At 48.5% G+C, this 27,938-nt stretch overlaps 1 protein-coding gene across 5 annotated transcripts; it reads right to left on the bottom strand.

Moving 5' to 3' along the window:
• Nucleotides 1-798: 798 nt before the first annotated feature.
• LOC105497537 (golgin subfamily A member 6-like protein 26) lies at nt 799-27,938 on the bottom strand. Of its 5 annotated transcripts, XM_071067235.1 has the most exons (10): nt 24,013-24,291; nt 23,638-23,755; nt 7,811-7,939; nt 6,984-7,013; nt 6,671-6,721; nt 6,489-6,582; nt 6,287-6,393; nt 4,848-4,906; nt 4,377-4,518; nt 802-3,699 (listed from the first exon to the last, which is right to left on the bottom strand). In XM_071067235.1, exons 2-10 carry the CDS (start codon nt 23,677-23,679, stop codon nt 1,918-1,920), a joined length of 2,436 nt encoding a protein of 811 aa, XP_070923336.1. In that variant the 5' UTR covers nt 23,680-23,755; nt 24,013-24,291; the 3' UTR covers nt 802-1,917. The 5 variants fall into 5 exon arrangements, with proteins under 5 accessions (XP_070923332.1, XP_070923333.1, XP_070923336.1 ...); XM_071067231.1 differs by lacking the exons at nt 23,638-23,755; nt 24,013-24,291 and adding an exon at nt 27,483-27,938 and having other exon boundaries at nt 799-3,699; XM_071067233.1 differs by lacking the exons at nt 23,638-23,755; nt 24,013-24,291 and adding an exon at nt 9,571-9,727.

Raw genomic sequence — 27,938 nt, 5'->3', positions numbered from 1 at the left:
GTCAGGAGCTCGAGACCAGCCTGGAAAACATGGTGAAATCCTGTCTTTATTAAAAATATAAAAATTAGCCAGGCATGGGGACACAGGCCTGTAGTCCCAGCTACTCGGGAGGCTGAGGCAGGAGAATTGCTTGAACCCAGTAGGCGGAGGTTACAGTGAGCAGAGATCACGCCACTGTACTGGAGCCTGGGCAACAGAGCGAGACTCCATCTCAAAAGAAAAAAAAAGACAGATGACGGTTTTCAACTTTCACTAAAGGCAGAGTAGCTTGTTATAGATTAGCCTCCCCACAAAAGCAGTTAAGAGAAACTGGACAAAAACGTGCCCCCACCACCAAAAACAACTGTTTGAAGGTAATTGGAGACCTCAGTCAGGACTTGAGTGACCAGGCCTAGGAGGTGACCCCGACAGTCTGTAGTACTTTTCCCACATTGGAGATTGGTGAACAGTAGAGGGCTAAGAGGTTAAGAAAGTGAGTCTGAAGTGGTGGTTAAGAGGCTGGAGAGCCTAGCTGAATGTTTGGCACTCACAGGGCTGAAATGACCTCATGAGAATTTGGGTCCCAGTAAGGAGATGGGACCTTGGTGGAGACCCTGGAAGGGCCACCCCTAGGAGTCCAAATGAATAAAAAATAGACCAGCCGTCACAAAAACTAAAGCCTGCTTTGAACCAGCTTAGTCCCAAACTAGACGAAGGTGATCTGCGCTTACTCCAATTGTGTGCCATAAAGTCAAAGTCAATACTCTCTGGAGGCAGATAAAAGTTTACTAGGAACACCATAAGACAAGACAAGACTAAATGAGAAAGAACAAGAAAAAAACCAATAGAAACATACAAGAAAAAAACCAATAGAAACATACATGTAAGGAAGATAAGGAAGAAACTTTTTTTGGGGTTTTTTTTGTTTTTTTTTTGGAGACGGAGTCTCGCTCTGTCACCCAGGCTTGAGTGCAGTGGCACGATCTCAGCTCACTGCAACCTCTGCCTCCCAGGTTCGAGCGATTCTCCTGCCTCAGCCTCCCAAGTAGCTGGGATTACAGGCATGCGCCACCATGCCCGGCTAATTTTTGTATTGGCCAGGCTGATCTGGAACTCCTGACCTCAGGTGGTCCATTCACCTCAGTCTCCCAAATTGCTGGGATTACAGGCATGAGCCACCGTGTCTGACCAGTATTTTGCCTCAATTTAAAATAAATAAATTTTTGGTTTTTTTTTTCAGGTTTGGGCTCAGACTATATTCTAAACAGTCACATGGCGGCTGACTCTTCTCCAGGCCTTCTGCTGGCTTTTACATGTTTATTGTTTTTGCCTTCTTGTCATGTGCTCGGTAGATGGCAGCTTCTAGGTGTTCCTAAGGGGCCAGAAAAGAGAGTGAGAAGGCACGGAGGCTGCCAGGTCATCCCCCTCGGGGCCCCACCCTCATCAACTCCCTCAACTGGGTCTCCTGCAACTATTGGGGGGCCACCTCGGCCACCGCTTTGCCCTGAGCTTCCTGCTGCTGCAGCTGGGCAGAGCCTCCTTCTCAGAGGCCAGCTGCTGATAGGCGGCCACGTACTGCTGCAGGGGACCCAGGGAATGGTCTCGCTGCTGCTGCAGACTCTGAGGCTATTGGCTCTTCAGCTAAACTTGCAGGATAGGCGTCAGGGTAGGTAGTGGCTGGCTTCCAGATTCTGGGCCCATAAACAGGGTGGCGAGGGCACTGTGGGGTTCTGTCATCTGCCCAGGACCCTGGCCCCTGGACCCTTCTTCCAGGTCTCTAAGTGACTGCCTCCCTTGCCTAGAGGCCCATGCCTCCCTCCGCAGCCTCAAATGTCACACCCTTCTTCCCACCATTGAAGCTGTAGGCCACAGACTGGTGGAAAAGCAGAGGGCGCCAACCAGCATCTGCTAAGTTGTGGTGAGGTCGTTCTGTATGATCTACAGGGTTTGCAACCACCTCCGCCTGCTCCCCCAGAGCTCGGCCTTCCGCCCCAGCTCCACCAGCCTCTCCTCCAGCTCCTGCAGCCTCACCTCCTGCTCCTGCATCTTCTTCTCCTGCTGCCACAGCCTCGACTCCTGCTCCCGCATCTTCTCCTCCTGCCTCCGCATCTTCTCCTCCTGCCTCCGCATCTTCTCCTCCTGCCTCCACATCTTCTCTTCCTGTTCCTGCATCATCTTCTCCTGCTCCCACATCTTCTCTTCCTGCTCCCGTAGCTTCACCTCCTGCCTCCACATCTTCTCCTCCTGGTCCTGCAGCTTCTCCTCCTGCCTGCACATCTTCTCCTCCTGCTCCCACATCTTCTTCTCCTGCTCCCACAGCTTTTCTTCCTGCTCCTGCATCTTCTCCTCCTGCCTCCATATCTTCTCCTCTTGCCTCCATATCTTCTCCTCCTGCTCCTGCGTCTTCTCCTCCTGCTCCCGGAGCTTCTCTTCCTGCTCACACATCTTCTCCTCCTGCTCCTGCATCATCTCTTCCTGCTCCTGCATTATCTCCTTCTGCTCCCGCAGCTTCTCCTTCTGCCTCCACATCTTCTCCTCCTGCTCCCGCCTCTTCTCCTCCTGCTCACGTATCTTCTCCTCCTGCTCCCGTATCTTCTCCTCCTGCTCGTGCATCTTCTCCTCCTGCCTCCACATCTCCTCCTCCTGCTCCCGTATCTTCTCCTCCTGCCTCCACATCTTCTCCTCCTGCTCCTGCCTCTTCTTCTCCTGCTCCCGTATCTTCTCCTCCTGCTCGTGTATCTTCTCCTCCTGCCTGCACATCTCCTCCTGTTCCCGCTTCTTCTCCTCCTGCTCACATATCTCCTCCTGCCTCCACATCTTCTCCTGCTCCCGTATCTTCTCCTCCTGCTCGTGCATCTTCTCCTCCTGCCTCCACATCTTCTCCTCCTGCTCCCGCCTCTTCTCCTCCTGCTCCTGTATCTTCTTCTCCTGCTCCTGCCTCTTCTTATCCTGCTCCCATATCTTCTCCTCCTGCTCCCGTATCTTCTCCTCCTGCTCCCGCATCTTCCCCTCCTGCCTCCACATCTTCTCCTTCTGCTCCTGTATATTCTCCTCCTGCCTCCACATCATCTCCTCCTGCTCCCGTATCTTCTCCTCCTGCTCCCGTATCTTCTTCTCCTGCTCCCGTATCTTCTCCTCCTGCCTCCACATCTTCTCCTCCTGCTCCCGTATCTTCTCCTCCTCCCGTATCTTCTCCTCCTGCCTCCACATCTTCTCCTGCTCCCGTATCTTCTCCCCCTGCTCGTACATCTTCTCCTCCTGCTCCCGTATCATCTCCTCCTGCTCCCGTATCTTCTCCTCCTGCTCCCGTATCTTCTCCTCCTGCCTCCACATCTTCTCCTGCTCCCATATCTTCTCCTGCCTCCACATCTTCTCCTCCTGTTCCTGCCTCTTCTCCTCCTGCACATGCATCTTCTCCTCCTGCTCCCACATCTTCTCTTCCTGCTCCTGCCTCCTCTTCTCCTGCTCCCGTATCTTCTCCTCCTGCGTGTGCATCTTCTCCTCCTGCGTGTGCATCTTCTCCTCCTGCTCCCTTATCTTCTCCTCCTGATCATGCATCTTCTTCTCCTGCTCCCGTATCTTCTCCTCCTGCCTCCACATCTTCTCCTCCTGTTGCTGGTACAGGCGGTTCCACAACTCGTTCTCTTCCACCTGGGCTTGGAGCTTCGCGGACACACTCTGCAGCTCCTTACCCAGGTGGTCAGCGTCCTCCTGCAGCTGCTGCTGGAACAGTGAAAGTGTTGGTTTGAACCTCAGAAGGAAACAGACTCATGGGATAGTCATATAAATGTAATCTATAGGCTGGGCGCGGTGCCTCAAGCCTGTAATCCCAGCACTTTGGGAGGCCGAGGCGGGCGGATCACGAGGTCAGGAGATCGAGACCATCCTGGCTAACACGGTGAAACCCCGTCTCTACTAAAAATACAAAAAAACTAGCCGGGCGTGGTGGCGGGCGCCTGTAGTCCCAGCTACTTGGGAGGCTGAGGCAGGAGAATGGCGTAAACCCGGGAGGCGGAGCTTGCAGTGAGCTGAGATCCGGCCACTGCACTCCAGCCTGGGTGACAGAGCAAGACTCCGTCTCAAAAAAAAAAAAAAAAAAAAAAAAATAAATAAATAAATAAATAAATAAATAAATAAATGTAATCTATAAAACAATGGTTTTCACCCATGATCCTTTAAAATATGTATTTTTAAGCCCTAACTCTGAGATTCTGATTCCCAGGCAGGGCCCCACTTTGTAGATTTTTAGCACACTCTAGAGGATTCTATGGTGGGACCAGAACAAGGGCCCAAATTTTCTAGCTCTTGGCTGGAACCTCCCCATACCCTGCATGATCCCTAGACCATGGTCCCAGCCGGACGGGGATCCCACAACCCCCGGGGCTGTAGTTGCTTGCCTGTGGCAGCAGGAGCTTGGCCCTCTCCAGCTTCCTTTCTAGCTCCTTTACGTTGAGCTGGATCTCAGACTTTTCAGATTTTACAAGTCGAAGTTTTTCTTGTAGTTCGGCATTTTTCTCCTTCAGCTCATCATCAGTTATGCTATGGCCAGAGGCAGTAGATAAAGCAATGAACGAAGAACAGAAAGGACCGCTTTGGTGATCAACCCTCTACTTTCACCCCACAACCACAGAACCGTGGCATTTGAAGGGACCCCAGGAATTAAAAATCACAGGTGGCAGGCCAGAGAGAAGACATGAGTTGCCTGAGGCTACCCCATGAGTCAGTGGCACAGCCGGCACTAGAGCTTCCCTGTGCACCCATGAAAACCTGTATGAGCCTCTCACCATGCTCACCTGTACCCCCACCTCCCAGCACACCCCCCACGCTAAGAGCCCCAAGACCTCCCATCCCACCGTCCCCCATCCTACGTGTTCCTGTACAGTTCCAGACTCAGGGCGTCCCTCTCCTTTGTTAACTCCTCGATGTACTGCAAATAGAGAAGGGAGAAGTCAGGATAGAGCAGGTAGAGGAGCGGCTGGCCGACCAGGAACAACAGCCACCGTGACCACTCCACACACCACTCCCCACTCCCAGTCACACCTCACATGCTCTCAAGGCACTTCCAAGCCCAGGGTATCCTTTGGTTTTCTTTTTTTGTTTTGTGTCTTTCTTACTTTTTTTTGTTTGTTTGTTTTCAGGCAGATTTTCAGTCTTGTTGCCCTGGCTGGAATGCAATGGTGCAATCTCAGCTCATCACAACCTCCGCCTCCCGAGTTCAAGCGATTCTCCTGCCTCAGCCTCCCAATTAGCTGGGATTACAGGCATGTGCCACCACACCCGGCTAACTTTGTATTTTTAGTAGAGATGGGGTTTCTCCATGTCCGTCAGTCTAGTCTTAAACTCCTGACCTCAGATGATCCGCCCGCCTTGGCCTCCCAAAGTGCTGGCGTTACAGGCATGAGCCAGAGCACCTGGCCCTCATTTGTTTTTCAAAGAACTCAGTAAAGGTGGAAGGGACAGGGAAAGAGACTGAATTCATGGCTGGCTAGCAGGGGCCCAGAGACATCAGATGGTATTGCTATTGTTCTTACTGTTATTACTACCACTGTTGGAACCTTTACTGAGTGCTTCACCAGGCACTGCGCTAACAGCCCCATTTAATCCTCACAACCTCCATAGGAGACGGTTACCATTATTACCTCTATTGTGTAGATGAAAAACATGGGGTATTAAGGGTTAAGTGCTTGCCTAAGATCACTTACAGCTGGTACTTCAATACCCAGGTATATCTGATTCTCTAAGCCCATTCTTTTGCTGGGGTAGGGACACAGATAAGGAGGAAATTAATCATTTGTTGACTTTTTGAAAGGATGATACGTTTGAATAGTCCAAAACTCGGAAAGTACGGAAGGGAAATATTTCCCCCCACATTCTTCCTCTCTCCTGATATTTTTATGATCCTTACAAACATGTTTTTTGTATATTACCATAATACACATACACACACACATGTTCTCCTTCTCTCAACACAGATAACAATGTACTCAACATACTCTTCTGTACCTTTATGGTACCAGTATCCTAACCGCCACTTGGGACTTGGCCAAGGCCACAGCCAAGTATGGGCAGGGTGGGCACTTGGCCTGCGAGCTCTATGTCCAGTGCTCACTCCCCACGGCGCCCCTCAACTCACCCACAGCAGCCGACTCAGCCCCAGGCTGCCTCTAACCACCACACACAAAAGCAGCAAGAAATGGCCATGCTGTCTTCTGGGCAGGACACTCCATCCTGCAGAAGGAACTTTTAGGCTCACTCCTCCATCTGTGAAGCCGGGTTCCCAGGGGACGGGGCAGGTGGTTGGACTCACCCTGTCAGCCTTATTCTTCTGTGTAGCAACAGCAGAGAGAGCCCGCTCTAACTCTCCGGCAAACTTCCATGAATCATGGAGGCGGCTCACCAGATGCCTGGACTCTCCTGGAATGAGAGACATTCAGATGCGGCCCAAAGGACTCCCCCTAAAGGCCTGTCAAAGTGCCAAGTTGAAGGATGACCGGGTGCCAGATTCCCACCTTCCAACTGCTGGACAGCACGCTGGCTGTAATAGAGTGCCGTCTGAAGCTCAGTTTTCTCACATGTAAGGATTCGTATGGTATGAACCTGGGCCTTTGGGAGAAAAGACAAGCAAGTGCTGAAAGAGAAGCAAAGAAACCTTCTCCAGAGGACAGGAGGGAACTTCACACCCTCCACTCACCTCTAGCTCCCTCCTTAGGGCTTCCTGATGTTGGTGGCTTGCCTTCTTTTCCTATAGAAAGAGGAAGACAGAGCTCTTACTAGGGGGAGGCAGAGATGGCACAGCAAGAGACATGCCCCCAGAACGGCACCACTGCCCCAGGACAGGCCCACCCATGGGACCAGGTTATCAGGGACCCTGTGTGGATGGGGTGAGATCCGGGGGGTGAGCCTTCTTCCCCAGGCTGGGAGTGGGTGAGACGAGACTGGGGCCTCTACGGCTGAGTGTCCTCCAAACCCAGCAGTCATGTGAGCAAACAAAGAAATCACATTACTTCTTCCAGCTGAGCTTGGTTCTGTTGTTTCTGTGGGGAGAGTCAAAGGAAGGTGACTGAGGGTGGCCCCTTCGACTCTATTCCCCAGGTCAGGAAGGGGTAGGCAGGGGCCAGGGATGGATTTTAAAGGCAAAGTTCTCAGACTCAATGGGAACACAAGCTGATAAACTCTCCTCAACTCCCAAAGATAAAGGATTTTGGTCTTTGTTGGTTTTTGCCCACAGTCACAGAACTGAAAGTCTGAAACTAGATTCTCTCAAAAAGACAGTCACAGAAACCTTCAGAGATGGAGTGTGAGAAAAGGCCACCCTTCTGCCAGCTTGTGATTTAGAAAGGTGCATTCATTCAACAAACACTGACTGAGCACATACGGGCCAGGGACGGTTCTTGACAGCGGGAGTATAGGACAGAAAAGGCAGACAGGAGTCCTCAGTCCCAAGGTTTCCATTCTAGTGGGCCTTTAATTCTCAGACTCTCAGAGCTAACAGAAACCTCTGATACTCTCTAACTCTGCCTCAGGAAATGCAAGCCCGAGAAGGAGAGTTTACAGCAGGCCGTGGACTAGGGATTAACATAAAAACTGCAATGACGAATCTCATTTAAACTTCACAAATGTAAGTAAAACCACACCACTCCTATTTTACAGATGTGAAAAATGAAGCCCAAAGAGCTTAAGCAATTTGTCCTAAATGATATCCCCAGCAGATGGAGAGGATTCAAACCCAGAGTTCTTAAGCAGTGCCTGGGAGTTCTTCCACAATCTTAACAATTACCCTCCACCACCCCTTGGGCCCTCTGTCCCCAGGAGCCTCCCAGCCAAGACTCACATCCTCAGGTGAGTGGCAACCATCAGAAGTGGTTGTCTCAGGGTTAGCACCATTATTTATGTTCTTCGTTTTGGTGTCGCTTGCTCCTGTACCAACACTAGGGTTGGCCTGGGGATGGTAGTCTCTCAACTGTGGAAAGGAAGAGCAGTGATACTCATGAGAACTACAAGCTCCTACAGTCACATCCCGCATTACAGTTTCTACAAAATACTCTTATGCACCATCTCATTTAATGCCACCAACAACTGTAGGAAGTGTTGTCACAATCACTTACTGACTGAGAGGGATTGATACCATGGCTGAACAAAAGGCAATAATGGAACTTAAACTCAGTCTTCTGGCTCTGAGCTCTGTGATTTTGCCACAACTCAGCAGCTGCCAGGGATGAAAACCAGAGGCAGAGGTAAAAAAGCAAATATTAAGTAGGCAGGAATGGTTTAGAGTCATACACCCTCACACGTCTGTTAGTGTGAAGAAGTGCACCACTACCTCTCAAACTTTATATTAATGTATCCTCATGGCAGAAGGCAGCCTTTCTGTGAAATCTGGGAATTTAACAGAAAGAGGACAACCCAACCCTCCTCTCAGACAGAAGTTTTGTATACTTTTATAAATCTAAGTAACTGTCATCCCTAAGTACATTAATGTTTTGTCTCTCAATAGAATCAAGGGAAACTGATGCTTCAGAAAGATGCCCCATATTTATCCTGTGGCACTCGAAGTACCCCAGGTGGAGATGAGATGAGGAAGAGTGAAGCTGTCAAGTTCAGTTTCCCAATATCTGTTCCACAGAAGATAGGCAGATCTCACTCTAGAAACCACTGACTGAGGGGCACTCTGGTCCCAGAACAATGGAGAATTCAAGTCTGAGGTGGAGAACTCAGAAACAATGTTAAAGTCTCTCTGGAGAGTAGAAGCCTGGGAGAAAACCAAACCAAACCCGTTCTCCCATTGACACTGTCAATGTGTTGAACTGATGGGGGAGGTGTAGCCTTTTCACACTGTGAATGTCTGTGTTAAGGAAGTAAGGCAGCCTGAAACCTCTCTCCCCTAGGTCCCATGGTCCCCATTCCCCATCCAGCTGGAAACCTGTGCTACAAGAGGAATCAGAAATGGGCAAAAATACTTAGGGGACCAGGTCCTAAGACCAAAGGCAGGTCTCGTGGCCATAATGATAGTTCCTAGGGGGACTGTGAAATCACTACATTCCACTCCTCGGTGGAGTGGCAGGGGGGACACATGAGAGCAATGCCCAAGTTGTCACTTTGAGACTGGGGAGGGGGTCGCTGGATTGGGACCCAGGTACTTGGAGACAGGAGCCCAAAGAGCCCAGGGAGGTCAGGCTTGAGGCGGTGGGAGGTGAGGGCCGAATGTGGAGCAGGGAGCCCAAGGAGTCACATGCCCAAAGTCACCCTGGGGCAACTGATGAGAGCAGGTTCTGGGGCACCCAGGTCCTTGGAGACATGAGCCCAAAGAGCCCATGGAGGTTGGGTTTGGGATAGCAGAAGGTAAGGGCAGAGTGTGGAGAGGGAAGCCCCAGGAGTCACCAGCTCAAAGTCGCCCTGGGGTGACTGGCGAGGGCAGGGGAAGGACTCATGAGGGGAGTGGGCCGGCTCACAAGATTTTGGTGTGGGGAACCCAGAGGCACTTGGGAGCACCCAGCCCAGTGTGCCTCAGGAGTGACACAGACTCTGGCAGCAGTTCAACTGTCAGAGGGGACCTGGGGCTGGGTTGGGGTGCTGCAACCTGGCGCGTTTTACCTTTTGCTTGGCCTCGGCCAATTTGTTCTGTCGGGTTTCTTTGGACATCACGGGATGGGTAGGGAGGTGGGGTTGGGGCCACATCAGCACGATCTAGGCAAGGACAACTATACACCTCCAGTCACCTACCAGGTAGCTGTGTGACTGAGCCAGAGGCGGCGTAACCAGGGCCACACTAGAATGCAGAATAGGGGCGTGGCCTTAATGCTTCAAGCCCATTGGTCAATGAGAAAGATGAAAGAGAAAGGAGGCGTGTCATGAAGGACCTGTGGTGTCACAAGGAAAGCTGTCCCTGCAACCGCTGTCCCCGCCCACTCCAGGAGAGGGGTGGGCTGGCTTTCACTTTAAAAACTTTAAAACTGTATTACCTCAATTGAGGTACAAATCCTATGAAAATGGAATTTTATAGTGTGCTTGATAATTGATAAAGCAGACTGTATTATCCAACATTCCAATAAGATAATATAATCACAATGATTTCTCTTTTTTGGAAAAGCTTACTCTCGTACTTTATTGTTAAAGTTTTTTTTTTTTTAAAGAAACATGTATAATATCTTTAAAAACACAAAGCTTTTGAGCCAGGCGCGGTGCATCATGCCTGTAATCCCAGCACTTTAGGAGGCTGGGGCAGGTGGATCACCTGAATTCAGGAGTTCAAGACCAGCCTGGCCAACATGATGAAACCCTTTCTCTACGAAAAATCCAAAACTAGCTGGGCATGGTGGCAGGTGCCTGTAATCCCAGTTACTCGGGATGCTGAGGCAGGAGAATCCTTGAACCTGGGAGGCGGAGGTTGCAGTGAGCCAAAATCATGCCACTGCACTTCAGCCTGGGCTACAGAATGAGTCTCTGTCTCTAAATACATACACACATACACACACACACACACACACACGGACACACACACACGCACGCACACACACATACACACACACACACGGACACACACACACACACACACGGACACACACACACACATACATACACACACACATACACACACACACATACACACACACACACACACACACACATACACACAAAGCTTTCCATTTAATAAACACTCAAAGGTCTTTAGAAGTTTAAAACAAATACAGGACCCTCTAAAGTAAGGCTAAATGCTAAGTGATGTGTGAGAGAAAAAGGACATAAATAACTCCTACTCTCATGAGGTTAATCACTAAATCCTATTTTTCTAGAATCACCTGGCCTCTGTAAGCCCTGAAAATGAAACTGCATTTCTCTCTCAGTGATTGGCTATGACTTGCAATCATGAAAACCAAGAGTTGTGTTCTGTCACTGTGTAGTGCTTGCTACCTGGGATCAAGGATTGACTTTTTCATGATTTGCTCCATTATCTGTGTGCTTCTTATCCCAGACCAAAGTAAGCTTTTCTCTAGAGTTCTACAATTTATAGTTAGTATATAAGAGTGGCTCTCAAAACTATAGTCTCTGGACCAAGAGCACCTGGGAACTTCTTATAAATGTAAATTCTCAGGCCCACCCTAGACCTGATGAATCAGAAACTCTGGAGTAGGGCCCAGCAATCCACGCTGCAATAAGCCCTCCAGGTGTTCAGGAACCGCTGGCATACAGCAGGTAGAAAAATGTGTTTCCTTCTGTAGGTCCAAAGCCAGGGATACTATATGTTCTGTCTCGATATGAAACAATGACGTGCAATTAAAAGACATGAATCTCCTTCCTACTTCCACCCTCCAGCCAATGTGTTTTACTTTTATGAGTTCAATAAGAAAGCGAGTGGCAATCAGACATTTCTTCTAAAACATATATTTACAGATATCAGTTCTCATCCAGCCTGATCTCATCCAGTATCATTTACATCCTCTTACATCTAAAGTTTTAGAAAAGGATCTTCACAATGTAAGACTCAGGCACACTAGGAGTTCTATGATAAAAGACCAACTAGATCTGAATGTCGAAACTTACTAGAGAAGAAAGGTGGAATCACTGGCTATATTTTCACATCGCATTCAACAGGAAATTAAAGTTTTGAATTTGTTTCACCTTCATCCTTCCAAGTTAATAGAATTAAACCAGAACACTCCATTCTCCCAAAGCTTCTAGCCAGGCAACATTTTACTGTATCACTTCTTGCTTTCAATGGATATAAAGCAGAGTCCTGGTCGGCACATTTTGTTTACCTGCAAAGATGCAGCACTAAACATGTCCTTCTGTTCAATATTAAAACAAAAGTCCTGTAAACCTCAGATGGTGAGTGTAATACTTCAGCACTAGCATGAAAGCCTCAGATATAAAAAGATACCAAGAACACTTCTAGCAAAAACAGTAAGCTCTTGGCCGGGAGCAGTAGTTCACGCCTGTACTCCCAGCATATTGGCAAGCCAAGGTGGGGTAAGTCAGGAGTTCAAGACCAGCCTGCGCAGCATAGCAAATTCACATCTCTACAAAAAATTTAAAAATTAGCTGGGCATGGCGGCACACACCTGTAGTCCTAGAGCTACTTGGGAGGCTGAGGTGGGAAAATCACTTGAGCCCAGGAGTTTGAGGCTGCAGTAGCTATGATCAAGCCACTGCACTCCAGTTGGGATGACAGAGCGAGATCTAGATATTACATTCTGTCCTGCTCCTGTTTCCAGTAAAATCACTAAATTAAAATTTTTTCATGCAGCAGGATAAAAATTAAGTGAAATGTGACATTGGTGCTTGGCTAGCAAAAAATAAAGCGAAATGACAAATTACGTACTGGGAGAAAGTCTTTGTAACCTCAATGACAGATTAAAGGTTTGTATCCTTAGCCGATAAAGAAAAATTTTAAATTACTCAGAGAAAAAAATGAATGATTTCCAGCAGAAAATCAGCAAAGGAGAAACTGGCACTTCCCACAGTAATAAAAATGGCCTATAAGCATATGAAAAAGATTCAAAAGCACTAGAAATCAAAGAAATGTAATGAAAACAATGAGATTTTCTGCCTAAAGACCAGCAAAGATGACAAATGGAAGGGGGAACCTGGAGCTCTGTCCTTGTTGATGGGAGTATAAACTGAACCAATTTTCCTACAGGATAATTTGAACATTTCTTTTAAAAATCTTAAAACTGTTTTACATTATTTTCCTCTAGAAATTCTACTGTATGAATTCAGTGCAAAAATACTTACTTGAGTCCATTAAAATGTACATAGAAGGAAATTCAGCTCTGGGGTGCCAATGATTCACTTAACATACACCCAGATATTAAAAATGATGATGCCAGGATATATTTCTGCCACAGAAACATGCTTAAAATATAGTGAGTGACAAAGGACCATATATTATGATTCTACTTTTTAAAATGTATATAACAAGTGTAAAAAGCAACAAACCAGAATGTTTTGAGTGGCAAAATTAAACTGCAAAACAGATACAATTCTTAGAAGATACATACAAAAAGCTCTCCTAAGCAGATGGCCATAGAACTAGAACATTGATAATTTTACTGGGGATGTCAATAGGACTCCAGATATTTCCAAACTCAACTTGAACTCTCATCTTAGGCTTGTTTTGTATTTTGCTTTTCCAGTTTCACTAATGACACAAACATGCTATAAAATGAAAATCCAGAAATTCACATTAAAAAAGTATATTCTGAAATGAAAGGCAAGAACAGCATTTTACATATAAGACACTGTTATGACCGGATTAAGAAAATATGGCACATATACACCATGGAATACTATGCAGCCATAAAAAAGGATGAGTTAATGTCCTTTGTAGGGACATGGATGCAGCTGGAAAAAAAAAAAAAAGTAAGAAGCAGTCAATTTTCACATCAAGGACAGCATCTGAGAAGTTTTGTTCTGTGGAATAAAACTATGTCCTGGAATTATTTTAGTAGTGTTTCAATAGTGTTGACTGTATTTTCCAACTTGTTCAGATTATTACCAGTGAATCTTTGTCAGCAGTTCCTTTAAATGCAAATCAACAAATTCCCAAAAATTTATTGCTTTTTGAATTCTTCAATGTAAAAATCCTTAAAATAAGGTCTGTCTCTTTAAAAGAAACTATACAGTTATCATTTTGAGAGGTGACAATGTGCTAGCAGCCCTCACTCTCTGCGACTCCTCGGCCTCGGCATCCACTCTGGCTGCACTTGAAGAACGCTTCAGCCCACCACTGCACTGTGGGAGCACCTCTCTGGGCTGGCGGAGGGTGGAGCCAGTTCCCTCTCTTTGCAGGTGTGGAGGGAGAGGCCTGGGCAGGAACCTGGGCTGCACGCCAACCTCACAGGCCAGTGCTAGTTCTGGCGGGGAAGGCAAGGCCACACTTGGAGTGGCTGGCCGGCACCGTCGGCCCAGGGCAGTGAGGGGCTTAGCATTGAGGCCAGCAGCTGTGGAGGTTCCCCAGCACTGGCGGTCCACCAGCTCGAATTGTCGCTGGGCCTCAACTGCCTCCCAATGGGGCAGGGCTCGGGACCTGCAGCCTGTCATATCCAAGACCTTCCCCACTCCCCACCCCGACGGGCACCGCCCCCGCACTCTGTGGCACCTGGTACAATCCACCGCCGAAGGGCTGAGGAGTGCAGGCACGGCTCAGGAGTGGCGGGCAGCTCCTCCTGCAGCCCTGGTGCAGGATCCACTAGGTGAAGCCAGCTGGGCTCTTGAGTCTAGTGGCAGAGTTGGAGAACTTTTACATCTAGCTAAGGGATTGTAAACGCACCAATAAGCACCGTGTCTAGCTCAAGGTTTGTAAATACACCAATCAGTACTCTGTAACTAGCTAACCTAGTGGGGACTTGGAGAACTTTTCTGTCTAGCACTCTGTCTAGTTAAAGGATTGTAAATGCACCAATCAGCACTCTGTCTCTAGCTCAGGGATGGTAAACGCACCAATCAGCACTCTGTCAAAATGGACCAATCAGCTCTCTGTAAAATGGACCAATCAGCAGGATGTGGGTGGGGTCAGATAAGGGAATAAAAGCAGGTTGCCCCAATCAGTGGCAACCACACAGCGTTTATGAGCCATAAGGGTGACTGCAAAGGTCTGCTGCTTCCCTCCTGAGGCCAGTGAGCTTATGAACCCACTGGGAAGAATGAACAACTCCAGATGATCTGCCTTAAGAGCTGTAACACTTACCGCGAAAGTCTGAAGCTTCACTCCTGCAGCCAGCAAGACCACAAACTCACCAGAAGGAAGAAACTCCAAACACATCCGAACATCTGAACACGCCATCTTTAAGAACTGTAACACTCAGCGCGAGGGTCTGCGACTTCATTGACTTCATTCTTGAAGTCAGTGAGACCAAGACCCACCAATTTCTGACGCAATTTCTTTACAAATTAACCTAGTATAGTTTTCTGTTGGTTCCATTTTCCTTGTTTTAGTAGCTAGTTTAATTGTAATCTTAATGATTATGTGGTAGAACAGGTTGGTGGAGCTATAAAAATTTCTAGCTACTTAAGAGACAAATTTCAGACACATGGTACGCTTTAATATTACACTTTGCTATAACACGGCTGGAATTGTGTTCAGTTTTTCAGATTGTAGTCTCAACTACATCTCAACAGTTTGTTCTCAGATATGTCCTATTACCATCTTAGTGTAATAGGTATTTTATTGACCAAGAACAATGGCAACAATGTGTATTGTTTTTTGGTAGCAGGAGAAAAGTTTCAAGCCAAAACTTTTAATTGCTTATCTGTTCCATGTGAGGTATAAAACTTGTCAGCCATCTAGCTTAGACGCATTTCTTAAAAAGTTTGCTGGAGGCCAGGACTACACTCATACCTGTAGTCCCAGCACTTTTGGGAGGCCAGGATGTGGGATCGCTTGAGCTCAGGAGTTTAAGAGCAGCCTGGGCAACTTGGTGAAACATGGTGGTTGGTCCAAGGGAAGGGGGAATTTTTCAAACCTGAGCTCTCCAAGCTCAGCATGAAATGGAGTGGGCTGCTGACTCAGGCTAGCAGAGGCAGCCAGGAAACATGCAGATCTGCAATCCCTTCTGCCAGGTCTGTCCCAGCAGGTGTTACTAAAAGGCAGTGCTGTGTGCTTCTGTCACTGTGGCAGCCTTGACAAGGAAGGTGGAAGGGAAAAGAGACCCAGTGCTGAACTCCAAGCAGAGATAGGGCTTTTCTCTCTGCGTATTTTCCCTCACCTCCCAGCCTGCACTTGCAATAACATACTGATTTATATTTCTATTATCATGTAACAAAAATGGTTGTAAGCAGCTGTTATTTCATTTTACACACAATGTTAGCTCCTATTTAGATTCCTAACTGAACAATGTCTAAAGAGGTAGTTAAACTGACATGAAACGCAGACGATCTTGTGAGCAAATGGCTTACTGCGAGAAAAAACTTCAAATTGCCACGAGGAGTCCCTCCAAATATAAAAAGGACCAGTGTTTTCAGAAGTATGTTAACAAAAATGTGGCAATGTAAGGAGCGAAGCAGGAAGAACCTTTAAGTCAGAAACTTACAAGTAGTCAATTTCACAGTCAGTTTCCTGGTCGTTCCACAACAAGCTTTGGCATCTGTTTTCTCTACAATGGCAGTAACAACAGCTATTTCAGAGCAGGAAAAGGCTTAGAGCAGTGCTAGAATATGGTCGTGGCTATATAACGTTTAGCTATTTGTATATTGTAACAAACCTACAATTTTTTTAAATTGGCTGTCAGTAATAGATTTCTTTTGGAAAAGTAGCAGCCTCCAGTCCAGGGAACACCTGCAGTTCCCACTAAGTGAGCATTGGTGTCTGCTAACCTTTGCCTCTATTTCTCTCAATAATATACTGTCAAGCTGTTCCTTGATGTAGCCATTTTATTTAGTTTTTCTTTTTTTCCCTTTCCTGACACAGAGTCCAGCTCTGTCGCCCAGTCTGGAGTGCAGCAGCGCCATCATATCTCAATGCCACCTGGACCCCCAGGCTCAAGCAATCCTCTGGGACCACCCGCGCGGCCCACCATGCCTGGCTAATCTATGGGTTTTGTTTTGATTTTCCATAAAAGGACTGAATTTCAGGTGGGCGCGGTGGCTCACGCCTGCAATCCCAGCACTTTGGGAGGCAGTGGTGGGCAGATCATCCGAGGTTGGGAGCTCGAGACCAGCCTGATCAGCATGGATAAACCCCCTCTCTACTAAAGAAACATCCAGAATTAGCCGGGCATAGTGGCTCATGCCTGTAATCCCAGCTATAGGGAGGCTATGGCAGGAGAAACACCCAAACCAGGAGGCGGAGGCCGTGGCGAGCCGAGACCGCGCCACTGCACTCCAGCCTGGGCAACAAGAGTGAAACTGCGCCTCAAAAAAATCAATAAATAAAAGACACCGGGTTTCACCATGTTGTCCCGGCCCCTCTGGAACTCCTAGGCTCAAACCATCCGCCGCTCTCGGCCCTCCAAAGTCCTGGGATCACAACCATAGAGCCACCACGTCAGGCCGATTCATTCCTTTGGTTAATAAACTGGGCCGGTGCAGTGGCTCACGCCTGCAATCCCAGCACCACCGGAGGCCGAGGCGGGCTGATCACCCGAGGTCAGCAGCTGGAGACCAGCTCGACCAACATAGAGAAACCCCCTATCCAAAAAAAATATATATATATATATATTTTTAATGGTATATATATGGTAATGGTAATATATGGTAATAAAATACAAAATGAGCACTGCATGGTGGCTCACACCTGCAATCCCAGCTACTCGGGAGATGAGGCAGGAGAAGCACCCAAACCCGGGAGGCGGAGGCTGCAGCTAGCCCAGACCGCGCCACTGCACTTCAGCCTGGGCAACAAGAGCGAAAGTCAGTTAAAAAAAAAAAAAAAAAAAAAAAAGAGACCAGGTTTCAACCATGTTGCCTATGCCAGTCTGGAACTCCTAGGCTCAAGGGATCCCCCACGCTCAGCTGTCCAAAGTCCTGGGATCACAAGCATGAGCCACCATGCCAGCCCGATCTACTCATTTCTGGTTAATAAACTGGGCCTTGCGTGCTGCCTCACGCCTGCAATCCCAGCACCCCAGGAGGTTGAGGCGCCCTGGCGCTGGGGGTGGGGGTGTGGGGAATCACCTGTGGTTGGGAGTTTGAGACCAGCCTGACCAACATGGAGAAACTCCATCTGTACCAAAAAATAATACAAAATGCGCCGGGCAGGGTGGCTTACGCCTGCAATCCCAGCCACTTGGTAGGCTGAGGCAGGAGAACCACCCAAAGCTCGGAGGCGGAGATTACAGTGAGCCCAGACCACGCCACTGCACTCCAGCCTGGGCAGCAAGAGCAAAACTCCGCCTAAAAAAAAATAATAAAATGTTAAAAAAAAAAAATTCCCTTCTGAATGCTGGAAAGCACCACAAAGTTACAAGTCAAGAAATAATTTGGAGAAAAGAATTAGTAACTTGTTGGACAGACAAAAGACTTTAATATAAACAAATACTTTAAAAATACACATTCGAAGACATCTTCATAGAAAAACAGGCAAAGGACATAAATAGCAAAGTGAGAAGACAGCTTGATGTGGCCATTTTATCCAGGGGGACACTTTGGTGAGCCCTATGGACACAGCTGCCATGATGCCACCAGTGTGACAGCTGTCCCCTTCAAAATGTGTGAGCCCCAGCTCTTCCTCTCCCCCTAACCTCCAGTCCAAAGGACCTGCATTTTCTCTTTTACAAATACGTTGTCATGAGAAAAAAGAAACAGGATTAGCTCCTTAAAGGGGAGCAACAATCCCCTTCCTACAAGAAATTTTATGATACAGTATTTGCATATACAAAATGAAGCCTAAGAGAAAAGTTCAGTTGAGTATTTCCTCTGTAGTCTGGAGCTAAAACTAAGGAACCTTATTGTGTCCTAAATCTTTTCCTTCTTCCACCCAGTGTCTGTCTGGATCGACATTATTCATTCAATAGCAATTCACTCAGGCAGGCATGGTGCTAGGCCTCGGTATCTCGCTGTGAACCAAAAACAGTCCCTACCTCCAGGATGCAGGCATTCTCCTGGGAGTTGGAGGAGGAACAGGTAAAAAATAATTATATATTCAGATTAACGATATATTGTCAGGTTTGAGGATTGAGGAAAGTGTGTCCACAATTGATGGGTTCTTGGTCTCGCTGACTTCAAGAATGAAGCCACAGACCCTCACAATGAGTACAATACAGTTCTTAAAAATGGTGTGTTCAGAGTTTGTTCCTTCTGATGTTCAGACATGTTCAGAGAACATAAGAGGGAATTAGCACACGCACATACACAGTCAGAGGAAAAAGACACCCCGCCATCTACCAGCCAGTAAGGCAGACCTCAGAAGAAATGAACACTGCCTGCACCTTGATCTTGAACTTCTAGTTGCCAGAACTGTGAGAAAACAAATCTGTTGTTTAAGCCAGTACCCAGCATGTGGTACTTAAGGCAGCCCTAGAAAACTAATACACTCACTGAATGAGGCAGGTAGCTGTTTCTTTTCTTTTCTGAGACAGGGTCTCATTTTGTCTCCAAGGCCGGAGGGCAGTGGTGTGATCACCAGCTCACTGCAGCCTCGATCTTCCAGGCTCAAGCCACCATCCCACCTCAGCCTCTCAAGTGGCTGGGACTACAGGCACGCACCAGCACGCCCGGCTTTTTTTTTTTTTTTTTTTGTAGACCATGTTGCCCAGGCTGGTCTCAAACCCCTGAGCTCAAGCAATCTGCCCTCCTTGGCCTCCCAAAGTGCTGGGATTACAGGGGTAAGCCACCGCGCCTAGCCCAATTTTCAATAAAAAATTACAATCCACAGTAAAAGGCAAAAAACACAGTTGAAGAGACAGAGCAAGTATAGAACCAGACTCAGACATGCAAAGGATGTTGGCATGATCAGACTGGGAATTTAAAACAACTGATTAATATGTTAAAAACTCTAATGGAAAACGTAGACAACCTGCAAGAACAGACAGGTAATGTAAGCAGAGAGAGAGACTTCTAAGAAAGAATGAAAAAGAAATGCTACAGATCTGATATGGTTTGGATATTTGTCCCCTCCAAATCTCATGTTGAAATGTGATCCCAGTTGTTGGAGGTGGGGCCTGGTGGGAGGTGTGTGGATCACGGGGGTGGATCCCTCATGAATGGCTTAGCAACATCCCGTTGCTGATGAGTGAGTTCACGAGAGATCTCATTGTTTAAATGTGCATGGCACCTCCATCCTTGCTCTCTTGCTCCCACTCTCACCGTGTGACGTTCCTGCTCCATCTTCACCCTCTCCCATGAGTCAAAGTTTCCTGAGGCCTTCACTAGAAGCGAGCAAATGCCAGCATCACACTTCCTGTAAAGGCTGCAGAACCATAAGCCAATTAAATCTCTTTTCTATATAAATTACTCAACCTTGGGTATTCTTTAAAATAATGCAAAAACAGCCTAACACAAGATCAAAGCCACTGTTAACAGAAATGAAGAACCCCTTTCATGAGCTCAAGGTGATAACGACAGGAGGCAGCCAAATGCCTAGGCAGATAGGGGAAGGTCCCCAGTGAAACCCCACCTCCAAGCCAAAGAAAAATTTATTTTATTTTATTTTATTTTTGAGATGGAGCCTCACTCTGTTGCCCAGGCTGGACTGCGAAGGTGCAATCTTGGCTTGCTGCAACTCCATCTCCCAGGTTCAAGCAATTCTCCTGCCTCAGACTCCCAGGTTGCTGGGACTATAGGCACACGCCACCATGTCCAGCAAATTTTTCTATTTTTAGTAGAGACAAAGAGACAAGGTTTCACCATATTGGTCAGGCTGGTGTTGAACTCTTGGCCTCAAGTGATCCACCTGCCTTGGCCTCCCAAAGTGTAGGGATTACAGGCGTGAGCCACTGCACCCAGCCACCAAAGACAGTTTAAAGCCTGAAAGCCAAGCTACAAGTTAAATCTTTGGACCAGCTTGAGAATTTGTCTTCCTGTTTGGTGTGCTTTCCTTTGGTTGATCTCCACCCTTCATCTATTTTACATATACCTGCCCTTTCTGTACCGTCATGCCCACCTTTAAGTGGTGTCTTTGCTTTAACCTTTTTTGCATACACACAAACCAATCAGCATCCACTCCCCATCCTGTGCCTATAAAGCCCCCGACTCAGTAGAAGAGGAGACTGCCTGACTTCAGGGAAGAGACAACCTGACTTCAGAGAAGATGACCTGTCCTTCCCATCCCCTCTCCACTGAGAGCTGTTTTCATTGCTTAATAAAATTCTTTACCTTCATTATCTTTCAGTTCATATGAGCTCATTCTTCTTGGTCACTGGACAAATGCTCAGGACCCACTGAGTGCGGACTCCCAGAAAGGCTGTCACACCAGCCCTTTGCCCTTGCCAGCAGAGGGCAACTGCCCTTGGATCGAGGCAAGGGGCTAACCAAGCTGCTAACACACCACCGTCCATGGACAGTGGAACTAAAGGAGCACTGTAACACTCCCTCTTGGGCTTCAGGGTTGTGAGCATCCTCATCTGGGCGCCACTGTGTTCCCCTTGAGGTAACATGCCTCGTCTGGCTGTGGGCCCTGCATGGAGCTTGCTCCTGTGTCAGTGCCCGGAGCAACCAGCCAGATCCCACCCTCGCTCACTTGCATGATCCTCCCAACAAAAGGTTGACCACGACAGGCTGAGATGAGGCACCCCTTCCATGAGTCTGGTGAAGGGGCCGAGAAAAATCCTGCCTCAAAGGTAAACTGAATATGGCTGAGGAAGAAATTTCTGAACCTGAGCATATGTCGATAGAAATTTCCAAATCTAGACCTTGGATGGTGGCTCACGCCTGTAATTCCAGCACTTTGGGAGGCCAAGGCTGGACTGGTCGTATGAGTTCAGGAGTTCAAGACCAGCCTGGCCAACATGGTGGAACCCTGTCTCTACTAAAAAAAAAAATACAAAAATTAGTCAAATGTGGTGGTAGGCAACAGTAATCCCAGCTTCTCAGGAGGCTGGGGCACGAGAATCACTTGAACCTGGGAGGCAGAGGTCACAGTGAGCCGAGGTCACAGTGAGCCGAGGTCACGCCACTGCACTCCAGCCTGGGTGACACTCTGCCTTAAAAAAAAGAAAGTTTCCAAAACTAAATAGAAATTTCCCAAAAAAAGACATACAAATGAACAACTGGTATATGAAAAAAAGCCCAACATCACTAATCATCAGGAAATGCAAATCAAAACCACAGATATCACCTCATAACCATTAAAATAGCTACTACTGAAAAGATAAATATAATTTGGCGATGTGGAGAAAAGAAAACCCTTGTACACTTCTGGTGTGAATGTAAATTAGTACAGCCATTATGGAAAACAGTATTAAGGGTTCCTCAAAAAATTAAAAATACAACTACTGTATTGTCTTAGTACATTTGTGTTGTTACAAAGGAATACTTGAGGCCAGATACATTATTTTATTTTTTGTAAACACAGGATTCTCGCTATGTTGCCTAAACTTGTCTTGAACTCCTGGGCTCAAGCAATCCTCCTGCTTCAGCCTCCCACAGTACCGTGATTACAGGTGTGAGCCACTGCTCAGCCGAGGCTGGGTAATTTACAAACCAAATCTGGCTTAGAGTTCTGTAGGCTGGACAAAACACACAGTACTGGCATCCGCATCAGACTGCTTCCACTCATGGCGGAATGCAAATGGGAGCAGCCATGTGGAGATCACATGGTGCACGAGGGGGCAAGAGAGAGAGGAGGGAGGTGCCAGGCTTTTTTTGACAATCAGTTCTGTGGTAACTAATAGAGTGAGAACTCATTCATTACCTTGAGGATAGCACCAAGCCATTCATTAGGGATCCAATGACCAAAACACCTGCACCACGTCCCATCTCCAACACAGGATCAAATTTCCACATGGGACTTGGCAAGCTCAGACAAACCATATCCAAACCATGGCACATACGATCCAGCATTCCACTGGGGTATGTACACTTGGGGGTATATACAAAGGTAATGAAATCAGTATGTTCAAGAAGTATCTACACTCCCATATTTATTGCAGCATCATTCACAACAACCAAGACATGAAATCAACCTAAGTGTCCACCAACGCTTGAATGGATAAAGAAGAGATGATACCGCACCAGAGCCTGAGACAGCAGGAGCCCCGCCTGGCCCGAAGCCGTTTCCGCCGCAGCAGGCAGAGGGGCTGAACAGGCACTATCAGCCAACGTGGGGTTCCGGAAGACACCCCCTCCGGGCACCCAAGTGCCCCTTCTCAGGGCTCAGCCTGACCATGGCCACGTCCTGCCTCACGCCGCCCCTTAGGCCTCGCATAGAAGCTCGTCAGCTCAGTCCTTGTCCTTAGAGCTGGGCCCAGACCCCGGGTTCTGGCCAAATCCCCACCCGCAGGGCAGCGTGTTTGGTCTGCCACCTTCAGGAAAATGGCCATGGCCTCAGCCTCCCTTCGGGCACCCAGGAATGGGGGGTCTGCTCCGTCCCCCAACTATCCACACTCTGAACCCGGGGGGCTGTGGAGCCTGCCGCCACTTCCTGCGGGTGGGGACGTTCTATGCAATACAAGGTTCCACTTTCGAGAAGTGCAAGCAGCTGTGCTGGTGGGCACAGGTAGGGTCATGTCCTGCCCTTCCCAGCCCTGCCCCCGAACTCCACGCCTGGGGCAGCCCCTCTGGCTTCTAAATCCACGGTTGGGGATCCTTAGGTCGTGTTACCTTTTTTTTTTTTTTTTTTTAAAGGAACAAATACACAAACACATTGGTTGACTTTGCTTCCCTGTTCTCGAATACTTGAATATTGGGGGGATGTGGGAGGTGTGGGGGCCCCCAAGACACCGTCTGCCCAGCCCTGCTGCCCCTCCCAAATCGCGTACAACGGTCACAGTCCGGTGGCCAGAGGGCTGCTGTGCCCTCCCTGGTCCCCACTGCCCTTATCTGTGGACTGCCCCTTCCAAAGACCCCTGGAATAGGGCGGACGGGCAGGCTGCCCTTCCCCCCGCTCCTCATCAGTGATTTTACGGGGGAATTCACTACCTTTTTCTGTAAAAGAACAAGCAAACGGACACCCGCCCTCTGCAGGCACCCAACAGCCATCTAGTCTCCAACGGTAAGCGACTAGCAGTTTTTTTTTTTCCCCCAAAGGTGGGACTGTCATTTCCTTCTCCCTCCCCACCCCTCACATACCATCTGCGACGTGGAAGACTGGTCAGAACTGTTACTGTGCATGAGTGAAGATCCCAGAGCGCCGTGGGCCCCAAGCCAGCTCCCAGCACTGGAGGACGGTAACAGCCATGTGTCAATGCTAAGATGTTTTTAAAAGACAAAAAAAAAAAAAACCCAAAGTTTTTCAAAGTGGGAGGAAAACATCAAATCACTTTAATCACATCATACCAGGTGAACTTGTGTCCAGAACTTGTGGGCTCTTGGTGTCACAGAATTCAGGAACAAAGCCACAGACCTTCGTGTTGAGGGTTACAGTTCTTAAACATGGTTTGTTTGTACTTTCTTCCTTCTGGTGGGTTTGTTGTCTCACTGGCTTACACGAGTGAAGCTACAGACCTTTCTGCTGAGTGTTACAGCTCTTAAAACGACACGTCTGGGGTTGTTCATTCCTCCCTGTGAGTTCATAGTCTACACTGGCCTCAGGCGCTGCAGATATTTGTTCACAGTGTCACAGCTCTTCAGGCAGCGTGTACTACAATTGCTCATTCCTTCCTGCAGATTCATAGTCTATACCGGCCTCACTAGTGAAGCTGCTGACCTTTGCAGGGACTACTACAGCTCACAAAGCACAGCACAGCCAAAACAGCAAAACAACAAAGCTGCCACACAACAGAAGAAAACCAGGACTCATTACCGACTATTGACTGGGCCAGCGTGCTTTTATTCCCTTATCTGGCCCCACCCACATCCTGCTGATTGGTCTATTTTACAGAGAGCTGATTGGTACATTTTACAGAAAGCTGATTGGTCTATTTTTCAGAGAGCTGATTGGACCGTTTTAACAGGGTGCTGATTGGTGCATTACAATCCCTGAGCTAGACACAGAGTGCTGATTGGTGCATTTACAATCCTCTAGCTAGACATACAAGTTCTCCAAGTCCCCATGAGATTAGCTACACACAGAGCACTGATTGGTGCGTTTACAAACCTTGAGCTAGACACAGAGTGCTGATTGGTGCATTTACAATCCTTTAGCTAGACACAGATTGCTAGACAGAAAAGTTCTCCAAGTCCCCACTAGGTTAGCTTGATACAGAGTACCTATTGGTGTATTTACAAACCTTGAGCTGGACACAGGGTGCTGATTGGTGTATTTACAATCCCTTAGGTAGACATAAAGGTTCTCCAAGTCCCCACTAGACTCAGGAGCCCAGCTGGCTTCACCTAGTGGATCCGCAACCGGGGCTGCAGGCAGGACTGCCCGCCAGTCCCAAGGGAGCTGTGCCTGCACGCCTCAGCCCTTGGGTGGCCAATGGAACTGGGCGCCACGGAGCAGGGGGCTGCACTCATAGGGCACGCTCAGGCTGCGGGAGCCCACCGCCAGGAGTGGGGAGGTTCAGGCATGGAGGGCTGCAGGTCCAGGGCCCTGCCCCATGGGGAGGCAGCTGAGGCCCTCGGAGAACTGGAGCACAGCTCCAGCGGGCCGGAACTGCTAGGAGACCCCGCGCACCTAGGCAGCTGCTGGGCCGGGTGCTAAACCCCTCACTGCCCTGGGCCGGCAGCGCAGGCGGTGGGCTCCGAGTGTGGGGTCCACGGAGCCCGCTCCCGCGGGAACTCACGCTGGCCTGTGAGTGCCTGGCAGAGCCTTGGTTCCCGCCCATGCCTCTCCCTCCACACCTCCCCGCAAGTAGAAGGAGCCGGCTCCAGCCTCAGCCAGCCCAGAGAAGGGCGCCCATAGTGCAGCGGTGGGCTGAGGGGCTCCTCAAGCACCGCCAGAGTGGATGCCGGGGCCGAGGAGGCGCGGAGAGTGAGGGCTGCTAGCACACTGTCACCTCTCAAACTGATAGAATACCCGTAACAGTATTACGGGTTCCTCAAAAAATTAAAAATAGAACTACTGTATTGTCTTAGTACATGTGTTGTTACAAAGGAATACTTGAGGCCAGATAAATTATTTTATTTTTTGTAAACACAGGATTCTTGCTATGTTGCCTAAACTTGTCTTGAACTCCTGGGCTCAAGCAATCCTCCTGCTTCAGCCTCCCACAGCTGCTGGGCCGAGTGCTAAATTACTTCTCAGCCGAGGCTGGGTAATTTACAAACCAAATCTGGCTTAGAGTTCTGTAGGCTGGACAAAACACACAGTACTGGTATCCGCATCAGACTGCTTCCACTCGTGGGGGAATGCAAATGGGAGCAGGCATGTGGAGATCACGTGGTGCGCGAGGGGGCAAGAGAGAGGAGGGAGGTGCCAGGCTCTTTTTAACAATCAGTTCTCTTGGTAACTAATAGAGAACTCATTCATTACCTTGAGGATAGCACCAAGCCATTCATTAGGGATCCAATGACCAAAACACCTGCACCACCTCCCACCTCCAACACAGGATCAAATTTCCACATGGGACTTGGCAAGCTCAGACAAACCATATCCAAACCATGGCACGTATGATCCAGCATTCCACTGGGGTATGTACACTTGGGGTATATACAAAGGTAATGAAATCAGTATGTTCGAGATGTATCTGCACTACCATATTTATTGCAGCATCATTCACAATAACCAAGACATGAAATCAACCTAAGTGTCCACCAACGCTTGAATGGGTAAAGAAGAGATGATACCGCACCAGAACCTGAGACAGCAGGAGCCCCGCCTGGCCCGAAGCCGTTTCCGCCGCAGCAGGCAGAGGGGCTGAACAGGCACTACCAGCCAACGTGGGGTTCTGGAAGACACCCCCTCCGGGCACCCAAGTGCCCCTTCTCAGGGCTCAGTCTGACTATGGCCACGTCCTGCCTCACGCCGCCTCTTAGGCCTGGCATAGAAGCTCGTCAGCTCAGTCCTTGTCCTTAAAGCTGGACCCAGACCCCAGGTTCTGGCCAAGTCCCCACCTGCAGGGCAGCGTGTTTGGTCTGCCACCTTCAGGAAAATGGCTGTGGTTTCGACCTCCCTGCAAGCACCCAGGAATGGGGGGTCTGCTCCGTCCCCTAACCATTCACGTTCCGAACCCCGGGGGCTGCAGAGCCTGCCGCCACTTCCTGCGGGTGGGGACGTTCTATGCAATACAAGGTTCCACTTTCGAGGTGGGCACACAGCTGTGCTGGTGGGCACAGCTAGGGTCACGTCCTGCCCTTCCCAGCCCTGCCCCCGAACTCCACACCTGGGGCAGCCTCTCTGGCTTCTAAATCCGCTTTCGGGGATAAGTTTTTTTTTTTTTTTTTTAAAGGCACAAATACACAAACACATCGGTTGACGCTGCTTCCCCATTCTCGAAGAGTACTTGAATGTGGGGGGGATCTGGGAGGTGGAGTTGCCTGACACCATCTGCCCATCCCCGCTGTCCCTCCCAAATCTCGTACAATGGTCACAGTCTGTTGGCTGCGGGGGTGCTGTGCCCTCCCTGGTCCCCACTGCCCTTATCTGTGGACTGCCTTTTCCAAAGACCCCTGGGATAAGGCAGGTGGCCGGGCCGGGCCGACCGGCCTCCCTGCTCCCATCTTACTTGTCAGTGATTCCACATTTTGCAATGGGGAATTCACTGTCTTTTTGTATAAAGGAACAAGCAAACAGATATCCGTCCACTGCATGCACCCACAGTCATCAGGTCTCCAAAGCTGAGTTAGCACTCTTTCCCCAAAGCTGGGACAGTCACTTCCTTCTCCCTCCCCACCCGTCGCATACCATGTGCGACCTGGAAGACTGGTCAGAACCGTTACTGTGAATGAGTGAAGATCCTGGAGCACCTTGGGCCCCACACCAGCTCCCAGTGCTGGGGGACAGGAAAAGTCATGTGTCAATGCTAAGATTTTTTAAAAGAAAAAAAGTTTTTTTGAAGTGGGGGAAAAACATCACTTTAATCACATCATACCAGGTGAACTTGTAGGTCTGGAATTGGTGGGTTCTTGACTTCACTGACTTCAAGAATGAAGCCACAGACCGTCCTAGTGTTAACAATCCTTAAAGACGCTGTGTCTAGAGTTTGTTCCTTCTGATGAGTTTGTAGTCTTGCTGGCTTACAAGAGTGAAGCTGCAGACCTCCGAGGTGGGCATGTACTGGAACCATTACATTCCTCCCTGTGGGTTCACAGCCTATGCAGGCCTCAGGCTTGAAGCTGTGGCTGTTTGCGATTAGTATTACAGCTCTTAAGTCGGCGTGTCTAGAGTTCATTCTTTCCCGACAGCTCAGTCTACAGCGGCCTCAGGAATAAATCTACAGACCTTTGCAGACAGTGTTATAACTCATGAAAGTAGTGCTGATCTAAAGACTGACCATCAACAACCACCACCACTACAAACAACAAAAGAGCAAACGCTCCACAATACA

The sequence above is a fragment of the Macaca nemestrina genome, chromosome 7 (assembly GCF_043159975.1).
Source record: "Macaca nemestrina isolate mMacNem1 chromosome 7, mMacNem.hap1, whole genome shotgun sequence".
In the NCBI taxonomy this organism is placed as follows: domain Eukaryota; kingdom Metazoa; phylum Chordata; class Mammalia; order Primates; family Cercopithecidae; genus Macaca; species Macaca nemestrina.
The sequence above is the reverse complement of the archived record's forward strand: the minus strand, read 5'-3'. Positions and strand labels throughout refer to the sequence as shown.